Source organism: Larus michahellis, chromosome 1, assembly GCF_964199755.1.
Source record: "Larus michahellis chromosome 1, bLarMic1.1, whole genome shotgun sequence".
NCBI lineage: Eukaryota > Metazoa > Chordata > Aves > Charadriiformes > Laridae > Larus > Larus michahellis.
In genome coordinates this window covers 138,162,309-138,189,261 of record NC_133896.1, presented here as the reverse complement: position 1 = coordinate 138,189,261, position 26,953 = coordinate 138,162,309, and the positions used below count along the sequence as shown (strand labels likewise).

The window sequence follows — 26,953 nt, the reverse complement described above, 5'->3', positions numbered from 1 at the left end:
GAACTTTTTAGTTATTACTTCAGAGGTTTTTATTGTGAACCTGCTGAAATATTATGTTTTAAAAAGACAGTTTTTGACTTACTTTTTATAAAGTAAGTACACCTAGGAATGAATTAGCAAGTGATTTGGAAAATAAATGTAATGGAAGAACCTAACCTAAAAAATGAGGTTTTTAGATAAACTGTCTAGTGTAATTTAGTGGAGCACTGGGGATACTTATGTGCAATGATGGTAAGATGGTTGTTTAAGGTGATAAATTATTAGCTGTAAGTAGCCTTTGGTGATTGTCTTTAATTCATTGTATTTATTTTAAGGTGCAAGATCAAAGTCTCTCAGAAATCTTACCCAGTTCTCCACTGGCCCAGGCAAAAATTAATCATAGCTGTTCGAGCATTTAGTAAGTCCAGTAACAGTGTTACCAAGTTATTAAGGAAAATGATTGTAACTAAGTGATGGCACGTATTAGGTTTTTTTATTCATCCAGTTGACTTCATAGAGAATCTCATCTGTATTTCTCTTCATCAGAGTCAAGTTACATTTCTGTTTCCTAGTGTTGTTAGGTGCTTCCGAGAACCTTTAATATTTTTGGTCTACTTCTTGACAGTAGATTAAACTGTAATTTTTTGTACATTTATGTCTAAAAAAATATTTGGGAAAGGAGAACAGTTTGTATGGTTTACTTTGGGTTTTCTCTGTTTTAAAATAAATAAATAAATAAATTCCTACCCAAGAAACTGTCATAGACAGTTGCTGGCCTTGGTTTCAGGACATAAGTAATCATTTCATTATCAACACAAGAATCAGGATGAGTGGGTGTGATTGTGTTTTAAAAGGTAAAAGATGGCTTTGCCATCTTTGGGCTTACAGCTTCTTTTGTAGATTGTTAGCATTAGGTATTGTCTAGTTAAAATTAAATATACCGAGATGTATGACCAAAACGTGACTGAAGTTTATCTTGAATATAACTGTTGAACTTAACTCTTTGAACTGAAATTCTCTCTGGTTGTTTTTATTCAACCACCATCTTAGGCTAGTAACTTGCAGGGCAGTGCCTTTTCTTCAAATCTGATTCTTCTTCAAATCTGTCCAAACTAGTTTCTTTTGCTTTCGTCTCATATCTTCTTGCCTACGGATACTTAGCTGGCAGAGCAAGCTCAACATCATTAAGATACAGATCTAGATCTTTATTTCTCCCAGCCTGCTGCAGAACACTTCTGTTACGCTTTTTGCTTATACATTTCTGCCCACAAACTCAGTACCACTTTTGCTGTCACTTTTTTTTTTTTCAGGTCATCGTACTTGTGCCTAAACCTAAAAAAAAGTTGCTTAGTTTAACATAAGCATAATATGTTTAAAATGTAATTAAACCAGGGACCTAATGTTTCTCCAGGTGAAGTGCCATTCTGGTTTTCCTGCAGAAAGTGTCTGAAGTTTGAGGGACTACATTGTGCCAGTGTGTTAGTCCTGCTGCCCAGCACCCCTTCTGCTTTCAACATATCCTCTTGCCTGTGTTGGCGTTGGACCCACAGAGTTGCTGCCATCTCCCAGGCTCTCAGTTCTGGGGGTGCTTAGTGCTAGGAGATGAATGCTAGCCACACAGACCAGCTGTGGTGGGGTCAAAGGGATGGCATGGTCTGGGTAAGGCGGCAAACTCTGGAGCTGGGTGGGAGGGTAGGTAGGTTTTAATCTTCACCGAAGAGAACAAATATTAAGTAATTGCATATGTATTTTTGTTACTCAGTTATTGATTGCGATTTCAAAATTATGTTAACTACACTAATCTAAATTACCACGGATCTTGCCTAGGTGGCATCTGTCAGCTCTGCTGCAACATTTGTCTGGGCTCTCGATGCAAAGAAAACTTTTTTTCTAGCTTATGATACTGAATATATTACTACTTTTCTGTCTGCCCCTTGCCCTTCCTCTTCTAGCACTTAAAAGAAAAGCGATTGTCTTTGCTTTTCAGTATTTCTCTTAGCTTGTCACTGTCCCATTGGATTAGTTTTCTCTTCCTTAATTTCTGAGATACTAGTTCTACTTTCCAGTTGGGCCGTGAAATCGGTTCCATTATTTTGCAAAAGTATTAAGTAGTACCCTTGTAACTTTTCTCATGCAGCCCCTTTTACCTGGGAGGAAGCTACTGAAGGTATCCACAAAACTTCCCCGCCGTACTTTTTCAGCTTGGCCTAAGCTCCAAAAAGCACCTTCACAGCAGATAGTATGATAGAGACTTAGTGTTGCCTTTTTATGCCAGCAAGGTTTTTGTCCTTATTTCTCAGAAACCTTCCAAGGTCTTTTTTAGCTGCTTGAGCTTTACTTGTCTTTTAATATCTTCTCTTATCTATATCTTGTTATCTATATAGTGCACAGCCCATCTGTAGCTAAAATATATAGAACTCAAAGGGAAATAGGTGGTTTGGTTTTTTTGTTTGTTTGTTTTTTCTTCCCCTCTTAATGGTGTTTTTATTTCTTTTTAAAAGAGGTACTGTAGCCTTTTCCTGAAAGTTTGAGGTAGAAACCTGTAAATGATGGACAAGCAGATTAGGCAGCTGAGATATGCCTTGTCTTTTAACTGTGAAAATTCTTTTATATTCTTCAAAAGGTAATTACGTGGACCTCAAATGAATGGTAATGGCTTTTTAACTGTGTGCCAGGCCCATACATCAAGAGGTGGAGGCATTTTGTGTACCACTTGTGGATCGTTTATGTTTGGTAGCCCCTGACCTACACTGTCTCAACAGATGAGATACCTAGAGCGGATCTTTTATGTTGCACAGTGCTTCAGTGACAAAAATGGAGGGGACCCTGTAAGTGTAGGGAAGGGACAGCTGAGGACTAAACAAATGGGTACTGTGTCTTATATTGTGCATGTGTTGCCTGAATTTCAGTTAACTGGTTTTGTTGGGGTTTTGAATTCTGTGACTTTGTACACTTGGACATGAAAATGAGAACAGATATCAACAGCAAAAAACAAGGCAAATGAAATGGAGGCTGGAGATAGTTTGGAAGAAAGAATATTAAGTTGAGTTTATAACTTCAGATCTAAATAAATTGGATTAGTAAGTGTTTAATAATGTGCTAGTAAACAAATTGCAAATAACCAAGCAGTTTGAAAGTAAAAAAAAAAAAAAAAATAAAAATGGGTGACTGAATGTTTTTTGTAGTGAAATGTTTAATGCAGTGGGAAACCTGCTGATATGCTTTGCTTTCTCTCCACTTTTCCAGGAAGTGATGGCTTATCAGTGCTAGCTGAACAAGTGGCATCACAAGTGAGCCATTCTGCAAGTATGCAGAGAGGAAATGCTCACAGCCCTGAAAAAATGGATTTTGCATTTTCACATAATAAAAGAAAACGTCTTGCCCCTACTCTAGTGGGACAGAATGTGGTATGTTTTGCCAAACAGTAGCCCTTTGTTTTGAGGCCAATTTCAATGTTATTGGGAATGTCATTTTTCCTTCACTTTTGTATGCTCATTTGATGATGTGCCAGTGAAGAAGTGTGGGTAGGATATCCGTGCAGTGCATGGAAGCTTCTAGCAAGAGTAAAACCTTGTTCTGCTGGATACTGTACGTGTGTATGACAACAGCTAATGTGCAGCAGAGAGTAACATACTAATTTCCCATGTAGATGCTCTTATTTCTTCAGTAAAAAATCTCTTTGTGCAATTTAGGATAATAAGAGTTGAAACTTAATGTTGAATAAGGATTTGCCTCCATGACAATTCTGTCCAAAGACAGACTACATATATTTTTAACTTGAGGCAGTCTGAAGCTTAGTTCACATCACCATATTTAATTAAATTCCAGCAGTCGGGGTGTCTTTAATGCTATAAAAGCAGTTCCACTGTCTTGAATTCTGCCAGTTGTAAAACAAACCACCCTTTTTAAAACAAGACGTGATTAAAGATGACTTAATTAAAATAAAAAAAAATCAACCACAAATAAAAAACCTCACACAAAACAACAACAGGCTTATTAAATCCGTGATGTATGGTGGACAGGAACTACTCCCATCCAGTAAAAGAAAAATATCATAATTGTCCGGGTGGTGGCACTGTTGATTGCTGTCTAAAAGCACTTTTCAAGCAATAAGTAAATTATATCTTTTAGATATTTTTACAGCTTCTGTGTGCAGAGTTATACCCATTGAAATAAATACACATTTTTTTCAAATTGATGTATTTAAATTAGTGTAAAAAATCTACATGGAGTCTCATAATTACATAAGCCTGGCTATAGAGTATATATATAGTTAGATGAGAAAGTTCTGGCCTTAGAATAACCACATAAAAATACATATTATTATATAATTTCGCAAAAGGTTTACGTTAAACCAGAATAAGAGAGTCTTAAAACGAAAGTGAGGTGAGCGTTCATATAACCACAGGCACATAAATGAGATGGCTGTGTTAAGTCTCACTTTCTTGGACCCTTTGTGGAGGGAATATAACCACAGCTGAAAGTGTCCAAGTTGCATTTCTAGTGGGTTCTCTCTGCGGTTTATATTTTGAATTCTTTCACTAATCAAACAAGCATTAAAAGTTCTTTGTTATTTCCCAGATGAGAACCAGGGAAGGAGAATATGAAGATAGTGATGGTGTCATTTATGAGTATGAACCAGACTATGAATGTGTAAGTTCATGTTCTTATGTTTGACTGACTTTGAAAAGCTGCTTTGACTTTGAAAGCATCCTGACTTTGAAAAGGATGCATGTTTTGGGGTAGAATAAAATAACATGTGAGGTTTGAAGTTGGGGTTTATTGGCTTAATGCGTTATCCTAAGTCTGTGTATATATATTTTTTTAATTATTTATTTATTTTTTAATTGTTTTAATGAAAAAGGGGAGTATTGTATCTGAAGCTTCCTACACTGCAGATCAGCAGAAAACTCTTATGGAGGTCCTCAGTTATTGCCAGGTATTTCTTTTCGTTATCTCTGAAATGGCATTTAAACAATTTTAGTTAAATTTCAGAAGATTTATATTCTATATTTGATAACCTATGATTTCATCCTTTCTGGTTGTTCATTTGTTGGTTGCTCACTTCAATATTTTTGATGCAAAAATAACGTTCCTTTTTCATATTCTCTGAACTTTTCACACCATAGCTGGCAAGAATACTTTTCAAATATTAAGCTTTAATACAAAATTTAAAGTCTAGTCATTTATTGGGAGGGGCTTCACAGTAATGGGAAAGATCTGACTGTGATACACACACAGCTTTTGAAAGTATATGAGACTTGCCAAAAGTGTGCCAAAATCCTGGTAGTGTTGTTTTGGCGAGTTCTTTGCTTTTGACTTCTGAAGCAGTAGCTGTCAAGATTGAAAATCAGTGCGCTGAAAATTAAAAGCATCCCGTATTTATTCAGGTGAGCACTTACGTGACTCTGGAATCACAGTATTCTATAGAGTGAAAGACATTCAGGCCAGGCTTAAGGGAGGATAATTTGTGAGTGGTTTGTAGACAGGTATTAATGTCTCGTAAGTTGCCTTGAGCATATATTCAGCAATGCTGTGGAAGAAAATTGACTAAGACTGTGTGACTAACATTCTTGCCATTAGTCTGGGAATGTATGCTGTAGCAAGTAGTGCTAATGAGAAGCTATAGTCTCTTTTGCTGCCTGCTAGCCTCATCTCCTTCACCCCACTGTTATCCCTTCCTCCCAGTAAATCTGCCACAGGGCTGTGTGAAGCCTTTTAATAATGCCTTTATTGTCCACACTGATTTAAGGTCTTTTAGTGCTTCCTTGAGATATTTCTAAATTTTGGGAAGATTTATAGATTCTTTTGTCTAGGATATCCAATTTTTTGTTAAAAGATAGCCATGATACTGAAATCTGTTAGTTTTGATAGAATTTTAAATTGCTTTAAATTTTATCTACTACAAATCCATCTAGCAATTTTTTTCATAGACATATGTATTTCAAAAAATTTTTCTGCCTAGTTATACTGTAGATCAACAAAATAAATTGCTTTAGTTAGTTGAAGACATTTCCTCTTTGTGACTCATATAGTTATGATGTCCTTGTGTGTTTTTTGCAGTAATAGCTGATGACACGTGCCTCATACGTATTTTCAAGTTGGCAGTGTCCTTTCAATACTAGATTAATATTCTGTTATCTAATTTCTTTAAAGTGTTATAGCACAAAGTGTATGTCTAAATTGTTCTGTAAGCATCATGTTTGAGTTGCTAAATCCTAGAAACAGTGAAGAAGTAACTTTCTATATTGCACAGCAACGTATAGTAATAACTGATGGACTTTGAATGCTTTGATTTATGTCTTTTATGTCTGAAAATTTAGGCCTTTACAATAATACTTTTTAAAAGTTTGTACCTGACTGCTTTAGTAAGGCAACACAAACTTTTAACATCGGAACAAAAACTTGACTTTGGGGATTGACTGAAGGTCAGACGCTTTCAAAAAAATAAGTAGATTTTTTTTCCAAGTTCTTTATCTTTCATTCTGTGATTATTAAAAACATGGATGCAATTGATTTCAATGCCATGCTTGTTCTGGAAGGCAAGGCTGAGTTGATTTCTCTGTACATCATTTACATCTCATTTTCACAGAATCACAGGATGGTTGAGATTGTAAGGGACTTCCAGAGGTCATCTTGTCCAACCCCCATATTCAAGCAGGGCCCCCTAGAGCCCAGGACTGTATCCTGATGGCTTTTGAATATCTCCAAGAAGGGAGTCTCCACAATCTCCCTGGGCAACCTGTGCCAGTGCTCAGTTACTGTCACAGTAAAAAACTTCCCTGATGTTCAGCGGGAACCTCCTGTGTTTCAGTTTATTCCCACTGCCTCTGGTTCTGCTGCTGGGCACCTTTGGAAAGAGCCTGGCTCAGTCCTCTCTGCACCCTCCCTTCAGGTATTTGTATGCATTGATGAGATTTGCCCCTGAGCTTTCTCTTGTCCAGACTGAACAGTCCCAGCTCCTTCAGCGTTTCCCCATAGAAGAGATGCTCCTGTCTCTCTGTCACCTTCATGGCCCTTTGCTGGACTCTCTGTAGTATGTTCATGTCTCTGCTGTACTGGACCCAGCGCATCAGGACCTCAGCAGTGCTGAGAAGAGGGATCATCTTCCTCGGCCTGCTAGCAGTACTTTCCCAATGAAGCCCAGGGTACCATTAGCCAGCGTTGCAGCAAGGGCACATTGCGGGTTCACATTCAACTTAGTAATCACCAGAAGTCCTCAGGTCCTTTTCTGCCAAGCTGCTGTCAAACTAGGTGGCCCCCAGCATGTACTGGTGCCTGGGGTTGTTCTTCCCCAGGTGCAGGACTTTGCAGTTCTTGTTGAACTTCAAGAGGTTCCTGTTGGCCCATTTCTCCTGCCTGTGGACATCCCTCTGGATGGCATCACGACCCTCTGGTGTATGAACTGCTCCTGCTTGTCTGATGTCATCTGCAAGTTTGCTCAAGGTACACTCTGCCCCATAATCCAAATCATTAATGAAGATGTTAAACAGAATCGGACCTAGTACTGACCCCTGGGGTACTCTGCTGGTTACTGGCCTTCATCTAGACTTTGTGCTGCTGATCACCACCCTCTGGGCCTGGCCGTTTTTCCAGTTTCCAATCCACCTCACTGCTCATCCAGCCTGCATATCAGCAGCTTGTGAGGATCTTATGAGAGACAATGTCAAAAGCCTTCCTTAAATCCAAGTAGACCATATCCACTGCTCTACTTTCATCTGCTGGGCCAGTCATTTTACTGTAGAAGTTTATCAAGTTGGACAACCGTGACCTCCCCTTGGGGAAGCCATGCTGTGACTACTCCTCGTGGTATTCTTGTCATTCGTGTGCCTGGTTTCCAGGATTAGTTGCTCCATCACCTTCCCAGGGATGGAGGTGAGGCTGACTGCCTGCAGTTCCCTGGCTCCTCCCCCTCGCCCTTCTTCAAGATAGAAGTGACATCTGCTTTCATCCAGTCTTTGGGCACTTCTCCCATTCACCGTGGTTGATCAGAGGTTACCAGGAGTGGCCTCACAATGACATCAGCCAGTTCCCTCAGCACCTGTGGCTGCACGTTAGACTTAACGCACATCCAGTTTGCTAAAGTATTCCCTGACCAGATCCCCTTCCACCCAGTGTGTCTTCCTTGCATCAGCCTTTCCCCCTGATCTCTGGCACCTGGTATTCCAGAAGGCCAGTCTTGCTAGAAAAGGCTGAGGCAAAGCAATTGAAAAGTGCCTCAGCCTTTTCCTTGTCCTATGTCACCAGGTCCCCCATCTCATTCAGCAGCAGACCCACATTTTTCCAAGCCTTCCTTTTGTCGCCTGTGTACTTACAGAAGCCCTTCTGTTGTCTTTGACGTCCCTGGCTGCGTTCAATTCCAGTTGGGACTCTTACTTTACAGTTAGTATTTTTCTAAATATTTCCCTTTGGTGATACAGAAATCGGTGTTTTGTTGGTTGCCTATGAAGCTTTTAACTGTGTACTTGGAAACTTACTATGACTTCAAATAGCATTTCAGAATACCTAACTTACTTTAGATCATGTCAGTAGCTTTTCAAAGTAAAACAAAATATACCAAATAGGTAAAAATAAAACGTCTGCTGGAAGAAGGAAGAACAACCTTTAAGTGCCAGCCACATTCAAGTCGCAAGAGTAAGCTTCTCTGAGAATTCTTTTTACTGTGATATTTACTATTGTTATTTGCATTTTGTATCTATGTTGATCTTTAATATGCTTACAGAATGTATATATTATCTGCAGATCTTACTCAGTTTTTGGGAGGGTATTTTGCCCTTAATTGAATTTTCTTGATTTCTCCAGATTTAAATCGGGTTCTTGTGAAACGATACTGTTTTCACTCTTACATTTGTTGTCAGGCCATGTATGATGCCATTCAGAAATTGGATAAAAAATTTGACCTGCTTCATCGGAAGGTCTCAGAAATGCAGCATGCTCGTTTAAAGCCACTGGTGCTCAAACCTGTGAGTATTAAAGACCTGAGACACTCATTTTTCCTTTAATTCTCTCACTTCCTCTGATGCTTATTTAAAAAAAAATCATCTCCTTTTACTAAGATTTGTAGACTTAAAATCCATTTCAATTAATTTATTCTAGATTTCTTACTATAGGCCAGCTTCAGTCTCCGATGTTGTTACTGACCATTGGTTTCTGCAGTTAGAAGAGATTTTAGGCATCATTCACACAGGCTGGTTCAATTGACTAACAATTTTTAGATCTCAACAGTGTATTGTCGTATCCATTATGGTATAGAATTGTATCTTTTTTTAATAAAATACCTTTTTTCAAAATTTCTAAGAAGGTTTGATACTGAGTACACACTATCCATTTTTTTCCTATGTGGTCCATCCAGTGTTAACTAAGGAGACAGAATATTAGTACTTGTAACAATGCTCTTTAAAAGGAAAACGTAACAGATGATTTTTGAAGAAGGTCATAAAATCCATAATGACCTTTCATTGTCAATAATACTGCAAAGCTTTTAATGTGGCAGAGGTGATCCTGCTGTCAGGAGATGTCAAGACATCAGTAAGGCCATTTCTTTTAAGGGTGGGTAAAATGATGACATTCTCATGCATGTCAGTTATCAATAGGATACTAGGTTTTATTTGGGAATGTGTTTTTGTTGACATCTCCAAGCTTATACTGTCCACACATCCGAAAATATGAAATTCAGGGAACAAACTGGTCTTGGTAGCTATGATTGGACTCTGTGACCTCTGTGCTCTTGCCCTCCCCTCTGATCATGTGGAATGGCAGCTGCTTTTATGTTCAGATTAAGTGACCTGTGCTGCATTTTTTTTTTTTTTTCAAAGGCAGCTTTTATCACTATAAGGTGTAAGGGAGAAGCCAGCAAATGCAACCTGCCAACCATTTTCTTAGGTTCTGCTAGAACTTTATCTGTAAAACCATCAGGAATGCTGTAGGTTTTTTATAGCTGTATAATTGTTGTATCTGTGATGCGCTAAGAGTATAAATAAGGAAAAGTTGGTTGTAAAGGTATGATTTTTTTTAATTAGCTCACCTCCAATAACTGGAGAAATGGACAAACTTTGAGGCATATAAACCTTTCTTCAGGTCATAGATTTTTAAAGATTACAAGGGTGGAATATAATCAGATTTCTATATACAAAAAAAAAAGGACAAAAAGAAAACCAACACAAACAAACAAGAAACCAAACCTATGTGTGTCAGCTACATTTGGTAGCTCCTGCTCGGTGACCAGTATTTTGAACTAGAACGCGTGCTTTAAGGTGCATATGCTTCTTAATAGAAGTACTCCATGTGGTGGAAAGCATAGCCCATCTCTCAGTTTGTCTGCCTTAGTCTCTTCGGAATCTTCCATCATAGACGAGATATGAATGTTTAATGTCTCAGCTAGCAAATAAAGAATGAAGAGGCAACCAGGAGAGAAAGTGAATTGGTTTTTTTCTTGTTTAAAAGGAAGCTAACATGGAAGTGGAGAATCCTTTGAAAATTCAGCAGACTGGGTCAATGGCTGACAAATTTTAAATTTTATTTTGCCTATTTTTTTATGGAGCTTTTTTTAAGAGCCTTTACAAAGCTGCCTTTCTCATTATATATCTCGCTTTTTAGAAAGCGATTTGCCAGCACCCCCGGTGGAAAAAACTTGAGAGACGTTGAAGCTGATCAGATAAACTTTTAGTGTTGGAACTACAAGTGAGAATAAAACAAAGTAGAGGGAAGGCGAAAAAATAATAGCACTGGCTTTATGACAATGACTACCTCAATGAAGAGTCTGTTGCCAATAGCATCATTACTAAAATCTAGTCTTCCTGGTTTGTAAAAGAAAAAAATAACCCAATATATCTAATTTAACCTTTTAATTGCTTTCTGAATCACATTTGCAGAAACCAGTTGGATTTACATACAGAAGTTCCTGTCATTTGCCCCAGGGAAAAATAAAACTGCAAAGATCCATGGAAAAGGAATCAAGTCTTCATCTCCCTTCACCAGGCCAGGGAAGGCATAGCCCACTCATAAGGGTTGCTTTACAGAATGGTCATGTTCAGGTCAATTCCACAATAAAACATGTTCAGCAGAGTCTTCAGCTTGAATCGCAGCAGCCTGTTCATAGGCAGAGCCCACCACTCCCCACTATAGTTTCTACGCATTCATTGCATTCATCATACACAGCAAATAACGGGATGCCTGACCTTTCTCCACAATCAAATCTTGTAGCTGGTGCTGTGGAAAGTACTGTCAATATCACATCTTCACCAGTGGCATCGTCATCGATGCCAGCACCGTCAGAGACCAGTATGGGAAATAATGCTGTGGTCATGAACTACAGAAATGCATCTGGGAGTGTGAATATCAGTAAAGAACTACCATCTTCTTCAGTCTCCATCAATCCCAGCTTTGGTGAGTTCCTTTGTAATAAATACTCAGAAACAAAGGCTAAAAAAACTGCTGCTGGCATGAAGAAATGTGCCTAAAGAAATCTCTTAATCATTATTTACTAAAAGTAAAGGAGCAGGACTGGCTGCCTTACAGCCATTTCTATAATGGAATACTGTTTAAAACTTTTGAAATAAAGGTCACAGGAATGTTTAATATGATCACTTAAAAACCTCTGCAGTGTATATACAGTTCTATAGACTACCGCAAGCCTTTCGATTTACAGTACATGCTTTGGGTTCTTTTAAGGCTAGACTCTCTTTTTCTCTCTTTGTACTCTTGATGTAACCTATTTGTAACCTGTATATATGTCATAAGTAATGTATGCATGCTATGCATGTGTTTAAAAAGACAAGAGACTACCAGTAAAGCTAAGTGAGGCGTATGCCTGTATACGTGTTTTGCATTTAAGAAAGCAACTTTTTTGTGTGAAGGAAATGCCTGTTTTCTTCTTGTGGAGGATTTTAGCAGTGAAAAATCCTTTCTATCCCCAAATACTGCAGTGTTTGGTTTCTTTCAAAATACTTATTTCCACAGAAAATGAAGAATTCCATAATGATTGCATTATAATAAACAGGGACACATAAAATAGCACCCTGTATTAAAAACTAATGCATTTCTTTCTAAAGTGTAAACGCCCTGAGTTACATGGAAGGCTGAGATAGGAGTTTTTGGTTGCTTCTGGTCTAAAAAATAAGTTCATACAGCTGAAGAGCTGCACGAATAGTAGGTGAAATACTCGGATATCTATCTGCAAATTTGTAAACAGCATATGATTTTAGCACTACTATGTATGGATATGCCGTTCTTCGTGGTTCATTGTCTTGAAAACATACATGGTATCTGTACGTGTGTAAAATTGGCCAGTCTGAATATTTTCGATTCTCATGTGTCTAATGTATTTTCTTGGGTGTTATTATTTCAGTTAGTTACTTTGGTGGTTAACGTGACTCAAAAAGATATTTCTGTTACCATTCCAATTTAGAGCTGCTTTTGTAAGAGCAAAGGTAAGTAACACATAGAATTATCTGTAGTAAAGAACATATACCGAGAGTACCATAGAGGTCAAGAGAAAGAGTTTGAAAAAGTATTTATTTTTTTTTAACAACTTGCTTGGGTTTTTTAATTTGTTTGTTTGTTTGTTTTACCAAAGAGTTTGTTGGTGACCCAGTGAGAAATGTAAAAGTTCTTGGAAACTATTTGATGAAAGCTCGGCAAAAGACTAAACCAAAGTATGCAGCACGCTACTTAGTTCGTGTCTTGTTCCCCAAGGAAACATTATTGTGCAGCATTATGGGAGTGAGTGCACGGGGGCGCAGAACATTGGATCCAAACAAAATTGCTGCAATAAGAGGTATGCTGCCTTTCAAAATGCGCAATTTACTTAAATTCTTAACAAAGTTTTTCATTTACAAGGAGTCCTTTTCTATATGTTTCTGCTAATCATTGTCTAGCAGCTGGTGAACTGAAAAATGCAGTAGTGGATGTGCCCCACTCAGCTGTGTCTTTTGGTTTTGAAATTCCTGCTTTGTAATTCTCAATGTTCATTTTTCTTCCATGTGGATAAAACAATTCTGATTTCTCTTAGTTTTGTGTAGTTCATGTTCATCAGTCATGCTGACTGTTTCTAAATTTTTCATTACAATTTATTTCATGTTTGTGTGTGGCATGGGTTTTGTGGGTTTTTTTGTTTGTTTTTTTTTTTCCATTTTTGTTTTTGTTTTTTTTTATGGCCATGGCACACTTGGGACAAACGTTAACGGGTGATTCTTAAATACTCTACTCTTAAGTTCACTTCTCCTGTTTGTTTGAGAAATGGTGAAAATGGGGAAGGCTTTTTCTTTTTTTTAAATGTCAAGCCATTTACACAGATCCTATGGCATGTCTGTGTGAACCTATACATCTCCTTCCTGTTTAGAGGATGGGAGACTGTTTAAGCCACGTGATGTAGTTGCAGTATTACCCGTCTGTGTTTTTTGTGGGAGTGTTTTTGTTGATTTTTTTTTAACGTTGGTATGATAAATCACACTTTTCCCCTAATTGTACTAGGAAATGCTTAATAATAAAAGCATTGTTCACAACACCTCAAAAAAGTATCACTGTGCATCTTAAATTCATAGTGCTGCTTAGCTTCAAAACGTGAGTTTACTACCTCTCTTTAATTAAAGCTGGAAATCTAAAGCCTCTAAATGGAGAACACTGAACGTGAAACATTTGTTGGCTTTCTCTCTTTCTACATTAGAATGCTTTTTTAAATACTGCATTTTGTCATAAAGCTTAAAAACTTTTCTATCTTTTATATGCAGAATTTCTTGCAACTAACTTTCCAAACTATGATTTGAGCGAGCATGGAAAAGACTGGAAAACATGTATCACGAATGTCAATGCTATGATCCGCTGTTTACGCTCTGAAACAAAAATAAACCCAGTAAGTTGTCTCAAGGTGATAATTTATTAAGTACTAAGTTTGTGCTTCTTTCTCAAATTAATTATTTGAACGCCTCATCATACAAGTGCTCTAATTGGAAATTGCTTGAGTTCTGTCTTTGCACTGCTCAGCATATCCTGCTGACTGCAGCACTAGTTCCATATGGGGAATACTGTAAGTGTATCCCTTTCTCTTGCTCTGCCTCTTCCCGCTCCTGTGTCCAGTATTCAGTTAAGAGATGTATAAGCATAGCATACTAAAAGGAAGTGTCCTGGTTTGAGGTAAAACAGAACCAATTTCCTGTTCAGTAATTTTACTTTGCAGCCAAGCCTCTTCTAACTAACTGAACTGTAAACGTTGCCCAGAAGTAGTGTCAAATTTGATTGCGAGCCTAAACATGTAGGGGCTAGCACTGTTTTCACAGGCGTTCCTTCAGATATATCCAGCCATGCATTTCAACTTTATATGGACTGAAACATCACTCCCAAGACACCTGTAACTCCATTTACCTTTGCTTCTAAAAAGCTTTGTGCAAATCTGTGAATATTTAAGTATCTGGTTCACCTGTGGCTTTCATGATTGAAGTTCAGAAGTAGCTATATTGTAAATATCTCGAATCTAATTTATACTAAATGGGAAATGAACTGTAACACTAATTAGAAAACTGGTAGGCTTCTCCCAGTGCATGTGCTAACCTCATTTAATGTTTCAGGAGACAGCTGAAGGGAAAGAAATAGCGGCTGTCGCTCCAGATACATCTCATGGTGCAGATTTAAATTATAATGAAGATAGTGAAGGCAATTCTCAAAACTCTCAGAAAATGACCAGCTCCATAACTGACACATTGCAGAATTCAGGATTGGATAAGCTTCCAGAAGCTTTCCATACACCTTCAGTCAAGAAACCGCAGTCTCTGGAACCTATGGGTAAACTAAGAAATCTTTGTCTTCTGAATTTGTGTGTTACATTTTAAATGGTCAGTGAGAGGCAGAAGAGGCTGCTATAGGTGAAATTGTGTAGTAAAGGGATTTGCTCAACTATGTGACCCTTCCTCTTAAGGCAGTCACTTGATGTATATGTAGTAAGTCTTCATGGGAGCAAACAAGAACGTTATCTGGCTAACTGAACATGTGTTTGCATCTACCAATGTCCCATAATGCATATCCACTGTAAGATTGGAAAGTTCAGCTGTAAGATGTTTTGTTCAGTTTCTCTGAGTAATTATTTTTCAGGAGTTACTTCACAGTTATGCTGTTTTTGTTTTTGTTTTTTTTAATGTTGGAGATATTCTACCTTAATGGAGTAAGCTTGCTCAGAATATTTATTGAATGGTATTGCAATTTCAGAAGAAAAGTACACCTTTCTGTAAAACTGACAATTTGGGACAATAAAAATCATAGAATAAGAAAATAATTTGGGTTGGAAGGAACCTTTGAAGGTCATCTAGTCCACCCTCCCTGCAATGAGCAGAGACATCTTCAGCTAGATCAGGTTGCTCAGAGCCCCGTCCAACCTGATCTTAAATGTTTCCAGGGATGGGGCATCTACTACCTCTCTGGGCAACCTCTGACAGTGTTTCACCACCCTTGTTGTAAAAAGTTTCTTATATCTAGTCTATATTTACCCTCTTTTAGTTTAAAACCAGTACCCCTTGTTGTACTGCAACAGGCCCTGCTAAAATGTTTGTTGTCATCTTTCTTACAAGCCCCTTTTAAGTACTGAAAGGCTGCAAAAAAATCTTAAAGCAGCCTTTATACTTAATTTTTTCCAATGCATTTTTGTTTAGGGAAAAAAAAACATGTACAGCATGTGATTCCTCTAGAGAGCTTCAAGGAAAATGAGCTGAGATTAGCTGCCCTTGGAAATAATATATTTGATTAGAGTCTCTTTGGGGCTCTGTCAGATCTGCTCCTGCACCCAAGACTTGTTAGATCAGACCTCCTGCTTTACTGTACATTTTGCCTTTTTTTTTTTTTTTTTAAAGTGTTTGCAGTGGAGTCAGATTGAAGTATTTAAAAATATTCACTCTTTTTCAGTTTCCACTTACAGGATCTAAGCACCATTGAAATAGAAGAACTTCTATTCACTTATGTAATTGGAATAACATCATCTTTTCACGTGAGATGAAAACAATTTAGAAAGTCATTAATAATGCAGGTTACATTGCTACCATTGCTGAAAGCATATCAGAAGTGATGTTACATTGCTGTAAAACAGGCAGGGATTTTTGGCTACTTGGACATTTGTCTGCAATATGTTGCATTTTAGTATTAGCTGTAGCTTTATGGTTTTGCTCTGGTCTTTCCAAGCAAGTACAGTAGTTTCAGGGAGAACTTTTTGTGTCCTAGTCTTAGTGTAATACACAGCCACGTTGAAGCATGGTTGGTATTGAATAAGTAAAATTTCTGTCTCTGTTTTTCTGACATCCTTTCTAGAACTTCTTGGAAGTCCATGGCGCAACGTTCAGTTGCCTTTCTCGGTCATTTATGTAGCTAAGGGGAAGTCTCGGCCAGAGTTGTCAGCTCGCTACCTAATTCGTCACATGTTCACTGAAGATGTGCTCGTAAAAAGCAATGTATATGGTAATCTTGAACGTGGCATGAGCCCACTGGACTGCAACAGAATTAATGCTCTCAGAGGTAAGTAAGAAAATCTCTGTTCAAATGATAATGCAGGGAAATTAACAAGAGTGATTAACTGTTATATCCTATGAACAAACCATGGAGCTTCAGAAATAAGTCTGTGAAACTATTCTGACAGGTAGGAGTGCAAGCAGTGTAACAAGTTGAGGGAAAGTGGACGAAGTTATATTTAAGCAACTTAAGGAAGTCACAGATCACAAACCTGGTTCATATAAGGAATCTCAGTCTGCATGGTATCTGCTTGAAAGGGCAACACAGTGGGAGATGGAAACAGTCCCAGAGGATTCTGGAGGGTGTTGGGTATAATTTCTTGATACAGGGGCTAGGTAGGCCAACCAGAGGTAATGTACAGCAGGTTATGGCACCCTTCACAAAAAGGGTTGGGGTGTGATAATCGGTGGCAGTATTGCCTGTATGAGACTATGAAATAATGGACCTCAAGATCCTGAGTAGAGTTAAAAAGGTCTGAGAGTACATACCCTGTAGCTTAGGAGAGCAGGCTTTGGCTTATTTGTGAAACTCATAGGTGGGAGCTTATGAGACAGCTCTGAAGAGGAGGGAAGCTCAGGAAAGCTGGACGGACTGTAAGGACAGCATTCGGCAAGCACAAGAGAGTCCATCCTGACACTTAGGAGAACTTGTAGAGTTATGGGGAGACAAGTTTGGCTCAGCAGGAAGTCCGCAACTGAGCTCCAGTGCAAAAAAGCAGTATATAGAGATTGGAAGCAAGGACAGTTTATGAAGTGGAATTTTGCAACTTTGCCTAGGAGTGTTGGAATGGTGTCAGGAAAGCTAAAGCTCAGCTAGAGTTGAGACTTGCAAGGAATGTCAAGAAAAGCTTCTACCACAACATTAATCGTAAAAGATTGAGCAAGGGAAGCGTGCTCAGAGGGTAGTGGGTCATGCTCTGCTTGGGAGACTGACACATGGGGTACTGCAGGGGTCTGTCCTGGTACCTGGCCTGTTTAACATCTTTATCTATGACTTGGAGACAATGGAGAACGCTCATCATGTTTGCATTTGATAGCAAATTGGGACTGTATTAATGAGCGCACAACCAGCAGATCAAGGGAAAGGATTATCTCCCTCTTTTTAGCACTCATGAGTGTGCATTTGCATTACTGCATCCAATTTTGGGTCCTCTAGTATAAGAAAGAGATATCGATAAAGCTGGAGGGCCACGAAAAGGGATGGGGAATTGGAGCACTTGTCCAGTGAGGAAATTGGGCTTATTTAGTCTGGAAAAGAGAAGGCTCCAAGGGGACGCAGTAGCAGCCTGCCACTATCTGTCTTCAAAGTAAACTCCTTCTAGTCAAGCTGTTTGCAGCATTGACTGTGGGAAGATGTGAGACCACAGGCATAAAAGGAAATGAGAGGTTCAGACTGGATATGAGCAGCTCCTTTTTCCCCATGAGGACAGTCAAGCAGTGGAGCACGTTGCCCCGTGAGGTTGTGTCATCTCCATCCTTTTTCCACACCTCAGTGGACAAAGCCCTGAGCAACCTGGTCTGACCTCAGAGTTGTCCCTGCTTTGGAAAGGTTGGAGTAGAGACCTCCTGAGTTCCCTCATGGCATGAGTGACTGTGATGGGAAAGGAGCAGATTCAAGTGCCTTGCCCTTCTAAGAGCTCAGAGATCATCTGTCTCTACTGACCTAGTAGGCTCCATTGAGAGAAAAGGTCTCGGCAAATGATGTAGTTGTTTAGAAGCTACAGGTGGGATAAGGACTGCTGCCAAGTGAACAGGCAGTATTTTGCACTAGACCAGTTTGAGCTATTTGAATAATGAATCTGTGCTGAAACATGTCTTTTCAAATAATGTGTGACAGCCCATGCCACTGTATTAATATGGACAGTTTTGCAGTTTCCTCAGCTTATGTGAATCCAGGATGTCTTTAGGAAGTTGGTATTGCTTATTCTATTTGCAAATGCTATTCCAGAAGCAGAGGGAAAGTATGTTACAGTTGGACTTGTAGCAGTTGTTTTGCCTTCTGCATTGTTCTTGCTTCAGCATTCTTCTGGAACACTGATCCATGCTCCTTCCTGAGAGGGTGTCTTCTGTTAGTCTCTGGGGCAGTACAATTAGCATAACAGTTATGCAGCAAGTGAGGAGGAATGTGAAACAGACTGTAGGTAGAAAAGGTGTATGGGTTATTATACAGAAGAAAACTTGGCATTATCTGTTAAGATTTAAACATGGCCAGCACAAACTATGGTGTTGAGGGAAAGATCATCAGGTTTTTGGTGGCTATTTGCTCCATGGCTATTACAGTATCTTAGAGAGTTCAACATACTTGAAAAGGTTCGGTCCTGCAGTAGAGAAACCTTTCCACCTTTCTTTTAATTTTCTGTGTTCTTGCCTTATTTTCATTGTAAAAGTTGGCTTTTTCTATGAGAAATCTGAAGAGAAAATACTTTGCCAGGAATTCTTAAGTTTTGCTTGTGGAATGTTATTTACTGGGCTGGATCCCAAGCCGCAGACAGGGTAATAGTGGGGTGCCTTCAACGTTTCCCAACACCACAGGCTTGATGTGGGGTTTTACTTCCTCCTGTGCCCCTATAATATCACTGTGGGATAGTGTTCGCTTGGTTAGTAATGTTGCATATTTGACTAGTTACCCTTGTCTGGACAACACTCTTAGTCAAATAATATAGTTTTAGGTAATCCTGCTAGGAGCATGGAGTTGGACTCAATCCTTATGGGTCCTTCTGACTTGAGATATTCTATGATTTATTGCATTTTTTTGCAATGTGCATCTCCTAACAAATCTTGAAACTGCGTCTCCTCCATGTCTGGAGCATAGAGAGGTTGAAAGGGTTGTTAAGATCTGTCCAGTGCAGCCTAACAACTCCACAGGTATAGCAAGATTGCCTCTGAAGATACAGCAACAGTGCTAAATAAAATGGAGCTGGGACTTGCACTCTCTGGGGTGATGTCTGGGCATGCCAGAAACCATTCCCAATATGGCAAGACTATATGTTACAGTGGGCTTTCCCAAACTGTACATATTCCTTTACCAGTGGCCTGGAAGCTTTGCCACTTTAAGCATCTGCACGTACTCCCATTGCACGCATATTTTGTTTCATGACATTTTGAGTTTAAGAAGCATTCAAAAGATGTATTAATTGTGTCTTAGGGCTGCAGGAACACCACGTAGGTTCCAGAGCAGACGAGAGACAAAGTCCTCTGTGTGGGGTTGCAGCCAGGCCGTGTCACTTGGCTCTGGGGCCAGAGAGCAGTCGCTGGCCCTGTTTTCTTTAACATTATAACATAGCCTGATTGGATGGCAGCAGCAGCAGGTCCCTGAATATAATCCTGCAGAGCAGGAAGGGGCCCTGCATAGCCTTTCTGTAGTCCCAGTAAGATGTCAATTTCTGTGAAAGAAAAAACATAATTTAAAAGCTGTTTTGTGGGGCATGTGCAAAGGCTCCATAGGCCTGGTGGTAGGAATTCCTGTTCTGCACTGTGGCTCTGAGGCCAAGCACTTTCTTGAATTTGCTGTCAGGGATGGAAGGGGAAAGAGCTTGGCTGCTGTTTCAGACAACAGCTTGTGTATCCTTTGTCAGCATAGTTTATTACAGGAGTGTCCTGGGAATGAAGGAAACTAAGGTGCTTTCGCTCCCTGCCTTACCCTCCTGGAGCAGAGTAAACTGCAAGAGCACAAGTTTTTCTCTCTGTTTTTTTCTTCCTTGAGATCCATGCCTTTCTGGCAAAATAGGTTTCCAGGTTTGGAACTACAAGTTAAAGTATCGACTGTAAACAATGATACCATATTAGATTTTTACTTGCTAGTATATGTGAGAGCAGTTGAAGAACAAAAATGGCATAATATCAACTAGCTATACCTTTCATTCTACTAAGGTAAATATAGACGTTAATAGGAGAAGTAGGAATGGTATTGCCTTTGATTCGAAATTACAGCTAAGAATTCCTTTTCGGTGCTTATTTAAATCTTTTAGGGGCTTGCTTAGAGACAACGTGTAATTTAGCTAAGCTCAGAAGGACAATTACTTCTCAGTAATTAAAAAAAAAAAAAAAAATCTTTTTCTAAAACTACCCTTTTCACTTGTTGAAGGGGAGAGAGGTGCCATAGTCTTAACTTATTTATCCCGTTGCTACTGAACTCAAGTATTTGTTTACTGATCTTGTTGCACTATGGTAAGGAACAAGCTCTTGCAGTTTTTCTATCACAGTTGTTCCTCTATAGCTGTGTTATGTTGAATTGCTGTGTTTCATTTTAGTGAATACAGTTGTCAGAGATCCTTTGGAGGAGGGCTTGGTCCTGCTAAATACTGGTCATTCTGAAATGGAGCCTGAGATTTCTTTGCTCTGGTTGACCACGTTAGAAACTGAAGTTACTCAGCACTTCAAGGGATCAAGCCCACATACGTGGTTACGTCCTTTCTTGGCATATTTTGTTTTAGTGCCTTTAAGACCTTTTGCTACTCATTTTCAGAGCAAACAGAAAGGGGAGGGCGGGGGGCAATATCTGCCCTCTAGCTTTGCTCTTCAAACCTTGTAATATGCCTTGCTGTCCTGTTTTGGTAGCATGCACTTGTTTTGTCTTAATTACATCCAAAAAGAGTATATAGCTTGCATAAATAATTGATAACTCACTATTATATACTTGTTTATTTTTAGACTTTCTTCAAGAGAATTATCCATCCTTTGATCTAAAGGAAACTGGATATGATTGGAAGGCATGTGTGGCTGCCATAAACAGCACGATCCGCAGTCTCAGACATGACCATAAAAAGGCTACAATTGGAATCCGACGGAAAGTCTTGGCAGCGCCACCACTGAGTGCAAAGAGTCCTCCACGGAGTCCCACTTCAGTCAAGCCATTTGAAAGTGACACTATCAATCTCACAGACTGAAGCTCTCTGTTTCAAATCTTAATTTAGCAGGTTTTTATAAATCCCACGTAGAAGCATATTACATTGAGTACACTGTCCTATTATATTGAGTCGTCAGGAGCACTAAATAGTATTATTTCATGAGACCAAAGTTAGCGGAAGACTTGGGAACCCTAACTCCTTGTATAAGTAGCATCTGTGCTCGTCAGAAATTACTTCCACTATTCCCTGTAGCATTTCCAATGTGCCCTTCCCTAAAAGCACCTTCTTCTCACGATTAATATTTCAGAGTCAACGAATCTGATTAGAAAAGACACATTGCGCATCAAGTCAGCAGAAGTACATAGAAATGTGGAGAGAAAAGAATGGTCCTCCTTGGAGGAAGACTCATAACCAGCTAAATCATCTCATTATGTGTAAGGAATGAAATTTGCTTTGACAAATGGATATTTTAAGCAAAAGTATCTAATGCAGAAAGGGGAAAAAAAACATGTTTGTATTGCATCTAGTGACATCTGCTTTCATCCAGTCTTTGGGCACTTCACCCATTCACCGTGGTTGATCAGAGGTTATCAGGAGTGGCCTCACAATGACATCAGCCAGTTCCCTCAGCACTCGTGGCTGCACGTTAGACTTAACGCACATCCAGTTTGCTAAAGTATTCCCTGACCAGATCCCCTTCCACCCAGTGTGTCTTCCTTGCTTCAGCCTTTCCCCCTGATCTCTGGCACCTGGTATTCCAGAAGGCCAGTCTTGCTAGAAAAGGCTGAGGCAAAGCAATTGAAAAGTGCCTCAGCCTTTTCCTTGTCCTATGTCACCAGGACCCCCATCTCATTCAGCAGCAGACCCACATTTTTCCAAGCCTTCCTTTTGTCGCCTGTGTACTTACAGAAGCCCTTCTGTTGTCTTTGACGTCCCTGGCTGCATTCAATTCCAGTTGGGCTTTAGCTTTCATAACTCCAACCCTGGATGCTCAATGTCACTGCATTCCTCCCAGGTTACTCCCCACACACACACACACACTCTGTATGCTTTCTTTTTGTGTTTGAGTTTGTCCAGAAGCTCCTTGTTCATCCACACAGGCTTCCTGGCATTTTTGCCTGACTTCTTTTTTGTTGAGATGGATCTGTGTGGATCCTTGAATTTTAATCTTCTTGGACCCGTGTTCTCTCCAAGGCCCAAATCCCATAGGACTCTTCCTAGCAGATCTTTGAGGAGACCAAAGTCTGCTCTCCTGAAGTCCAGGATTATGAGCCTGCTTTCTACCGTCCTCCCTCCCCTCAGGATCCTGAACTCCACCATCTCATGGTCATTGCAGCTACAGTGGCTTTTGACCTTCACATTCTCAGCAAGCCCCTCACTGTAGGTGAGTACGAGGTCCAGCAAGGCACCTCTCCTTGCTGGCTCCTCTATCACCTGGAGGAAGAAGTTGTTGTCAATAATAAATACTCATGCTGTTGCCTTTCCTTTCTGTCCACACAACACTAAAGATTTATTAGTGCACTGAATTATATATTAAGAAAGCCCCAAAAACCAACCAAACAAGGATGGTGAACTCATAAAAATAAAAAAAATAATTACTACATATATTCAGTTTCACATTCCCCTTGGTTTCATTTTTAAGTTGAAATTCAACAGCATTAACTGTACAGAAGTTAATGGCTTTTTTTGTTGGGCAAGTTCTTTGTTGCTTGGGGGCTTTTGGTTGTGTTTTTTGGGTTGGTTTTTTTGTTTTGTTTTGTTTTCTTTCAAAAGAGGAAGTATTTTGCATGTGCCTTTCTGTTACTTGGTTTTCCAGCATCAGTCACGCCATCTTTCACTGTCTACATATTGATTAACTGGTGCGTGAACTTGCCTTGCCACTTGCATTCTGTCTGAGTGTTGTCTCAGACGTCTTCACAGAAAGAAGCTTCTCAGAAGGCTGACACAGGGAACGAATTTCACCTCTGAAAGTTGATGCAACTGTGGCTTCCAGAATTATGCCTGTATATATAGCAGAACAAGATTTAACTAAACCTGTCCTCTCCAAGGCAAAGGTTTCATGGTTTGTGTTTTTTGTTAGTAATAGGATAAAATAGCGAAGTTACTTGTTCTTACTTCAACTTCTATTCATAACAAACAGGCAGTGTTTATTATATACAGTATAGGAACAGCTTTTTTTATTGCAAGTTAGGATATGCAATCCTTATCTGATATGAAATCCCCTACCACCTCCTTGCAGAAGTCTTCTGTAGGATTTAAGAAATAGGCTGAATTTCTGATTTTATTTTTTTTTTTCCTAGAAACGTTGTGCTGCAAATTTGGTTGTTCTAGTTTACTACTAACAGTTTCTGCTGTTACTGTTCTATACAATCATTCTTGTAAATGCCAAGAACTTTGTTGCGTGTAGATATTACTAGTTCCAAATCTCTGAAAAAGCCAAAAATGCTTATATTTTTTTCAGTAGTTTTATGAAACTTTTTCACTGTCCTTCACAGATTTTAATGGTAGAATGATATATTTATTGAATGACCTGTCTGGCACTGAAATCTGTTAGTGTGGTGCATACCTATAGCTTCCATATTGAAAAGAGAATTGAATAATTGAATAAAAGTAGAAATAGTTTTCTTGTTTCTGGTTCAAATGTATCAATTTTTGCTAACTTTTATAAAACAAAATTACAGTATTTTGCTGTTAGGAATAAAGTATTTTACAAATAAAAATAGCATATAGCTCCTTGACTACATCTGTGTGTCTTAAATTTCTTGCACCACTGATCTACAGTTCAGGTACAGTTTCATCTGAAAAGATTCTTTTGATCCCCTTTCAAGAAGCAGGGTTTTGAGGAGGTCTTCTGATTGAGGTGAGATGACTTTCAAATTTTTACTGCCTTAACTGATTCAGTAAACCAAGGCAAACTCTTTTGGACTTTTGCTTGTCAGGTACGGCTTTGTGTGAGCTATCTGAAATCGAGATCTCCACAAAAGGGTAGGAGTTGAGTAAAACTTTTAACTCCTTTAAACTGGTGCACTTTTGGTAGAGCAGGCCTTATTCACCCAGTGGATTCAGTTTCTGTATTGGCCCTTATTCAAGGAATAAAACAGGGCTTGGAAGGCAATCTGATCATTTGATACGCTGAGAATTCACCTGGTGTCTTCCGTCTTTGTAGTCCGAATACCTGTCCCTAATGCAGTGTGAGTCCTTCCTCTGTACAGTAGAGCTGGGCCCCTTTATTCGTGCATGATTGATTGACGTCTCTGGATTTGAGATTATATTCCATAATTCATCTGGTATTTCTGGCATCAGCCTTGACAGACCTCTAATCTAGTACTGCTCATCTGGAGGCTCTGGTGCACATTTCCTGATAACATGTAAAATGTTATGCTTTCTTGATGCATCTATTAAAGCCTTGTGAATGGTGGCATTTATTATGTTTTCATATGATACATTAATAATTACATGTATAACTGTGATATGCAAAAAGAAAAAATATATGTATTACACAAGTACTAAAATACTTTAATATTAATTTTCATCTTCTTAGGCTTGACTTTAGACATTGGCGGTGATATGGAAGTAAACATCATGGCAAAACTCCACCCCAACCTCCACTCCAGTTCTCACTTGCAACTGTTATGGATTTCAGCAGAGGTTTTGTATACGTTAGACCTGCGCTATAAGGTCTTGCCATATTAGTGGTCAGATCCTATACATAAATGTGATGACTATACATAAATGTTCCTGCAAGAACAACACCTTAATGATTCTGTTTCCAACATAGCACTTCCATTGTAGTTGTGAAAAAAAAATTACAAGGGAGTGCCTTTCCCTTCCTTCTACAATATGAAGAGAGTAGGGGTTTGGTTGGGGTTGGTTGGCTGTTGGTTGGTTGGGGTTTTTTAGATCCTTGGAGTAGCTGTTGGGTGACTGATAAGCTCTCTGTATCAGAGCCTCCTCTGCTCTTGGGCGGTGTTGCTGGAGAAGATAGGTTGGTATGTGAGTGAGTGAAATGAACACAGCAAACATTCATTGATCTCCCTGAGCCTGGGATTCACTTAAGGGGTTTTCTGTAGGATTTGGGAGAGAAGTCTCCATGAAATACTTCTGTTCTTATTTGTCTGTTGTAGCGTGGATGACTTTTATCCTTTTGTGAGATGGATCGCTGCATGCTGTTGTCTAACAAATTAATATAGTTGTTCATTGCACTTAATGTCAGGCTTGAGCGGCACTCCCCCAGTGAAGGGGAGCAAGCTGCAGGTAAGGGCACCACAGCATGGGTAGCACCGTGGCCTTCCCGACAGGCTGCTCTGGTCAGGGCTGGGGTGGTGACCAGCAGGGACCACTGACAGTCACAGAGGAGACAGGGTAACAAGTCAGGTCTGGAGTCCAGTCAGCAGGAGCTGAGACACTGCTGCAACATGGGTTTGAGGTTCCTGCAGGAGACGGGGCCAGGCAGGACTGGGGACACAACTATGACCAAGATGCCCTGGTCCCCATGCCTGGTAAGGGAGGCTGCAGGGGACAGGGGACAGGGCTGGGCACAGCCCACCTGCAGGGAGGGGGTCAGGGCTGTTCTTGCAGGGAGGTCCCAGGCCCATGTGCAGGGATGTCCAAGAGGGCCAGAGGCAGGGCAGCTAAGGCCTCTTGGTGCCCCTTGGCGCCCTGATCGACAATTTTGCAGGTTTCGCAGCATCTATGTAAATAACCATCTCACAGGCACGTTCAGCTTTAATAGCCAGAACTCTTCCCTTAGAATAATAGCAATGTCATTATTTTCCATTTTCTTCAAGTGTTTGTTCAGATCGTTTGATGGAAATGCTCACAGGATTTTAGAATATGATGTAAAGAGGGCTAAATATTTGTGCAGTCCTTTATTTCTATTTTTTTGTGTAGATAATTTTGTAGTTCTCTTGACCGAACAGAACAATCACTGATTTTCTTTTTTCGATATATGGTATGATGACATCTGTGTATGAAGTGATATGGGAACTGCTGACTTTAAATGCCATCTGAACTATGACCTTATGAAAGTATTTAATTCACAAGTTCACAAGGTAGATTTCCGCCCTCTCCTTAACTGGTGAGGTGGCATTGATTATACTGCTCCAGGAAATTCGCTTCTGCACTGGAAACAGGGCTGTGTGTTACTCCTGGGTAGATTGAAGGGCGACAGCACCACCTACCGAGGGCCAAAAGTTTTTCTGAGAAACCGAAAACCTCCCTGACTGAAAGAAATATTAAATATTCTGACAGAATGATGCAGTTCTTAAAATTTGATTTTGATGCACTCACTTGAACGGTTGAAGTTTCATTTTATCCTTCTAAGCTACACCTTTCCATTTAAAAACGATCTAATTTGAGTTTGGATTTCTTTGTTTGGTGAGATGCTATTTTTGGTTTAGTTACTTTTAACATCATCTGTAAATCTTTAGCATGTGGGGCAACCGTTCACATAGAGTTTATGAGTAATAAAATGCGGGGGTGATGGAACACCAGGATCAGCATTTCTCCCAGCCTTAGCAGATTCTTTGGCATTTAATCTGCTGGTGTGAACTTTCCAAGGGTGGCATCTGCTTTGTAAACCCCATTGAGGAACAGAACTCCAGAGCCATCAGCAGGCAGGCAAGCACCCAAGGCTTGGGAAATTCC

The 26,953-nt window shown here is 39.5% G+C and overlaps 1 protein-coding gene across 1 annotated transcript in view; it reads left to right on the top strand.

The window, feature by feature from the left end:
- The window catches only part of BEND2 (BEN domain containing 2), a 31,703-nt gene extending 7,658 nt beyond the window's left edge, over window positions 1-24,045 (top strand). Inside the window, exons 3-12 of the mRNA XM_074572562.1 lie at window positions 3,226-3,386; window positions 4,561-4,632; window positions 4,844-4,918; window positions 8,838-8,942; window positions 10,851-11,364; window positions 12,554-12,754; window positions 13,707-13,828; window positions 14,541-14,754; window positions 16,264-16,467; window positions 21,111-24,045. Coding sequence (XP_074428663.1) covers window positions 3,226-3,386; window positions 4,561-4,632; window positions 4,844-4,918; window positions 8,838-8,942; window positions 10,851-11,364; window positions 12,554-12,754; window positions 13,707-13,828; window positions 14,541-14,754; window positions 16,264-16,467; window positions 21,111-21,346 — 1,904 coding nt within the window. The 3' untranslated portion in view covers window positions 21,347-24,045. The remainder of the gene's footprint in view (window positions 1-3,225; window positions 3,387-4,560; window positions 4,633-4,843; window positions 4,919-8,837; window positions 8,943-10,850; window positions 11,365-12,553; window positions 12,755-13,706; window positions 13,829-14,540; window positions 14,755-16,263; window positions 16,468-21,110) is intronic.
- The last annotated feature ends 2,908 nt before the right edge of the window (window positions 24,046-26,953 follow it).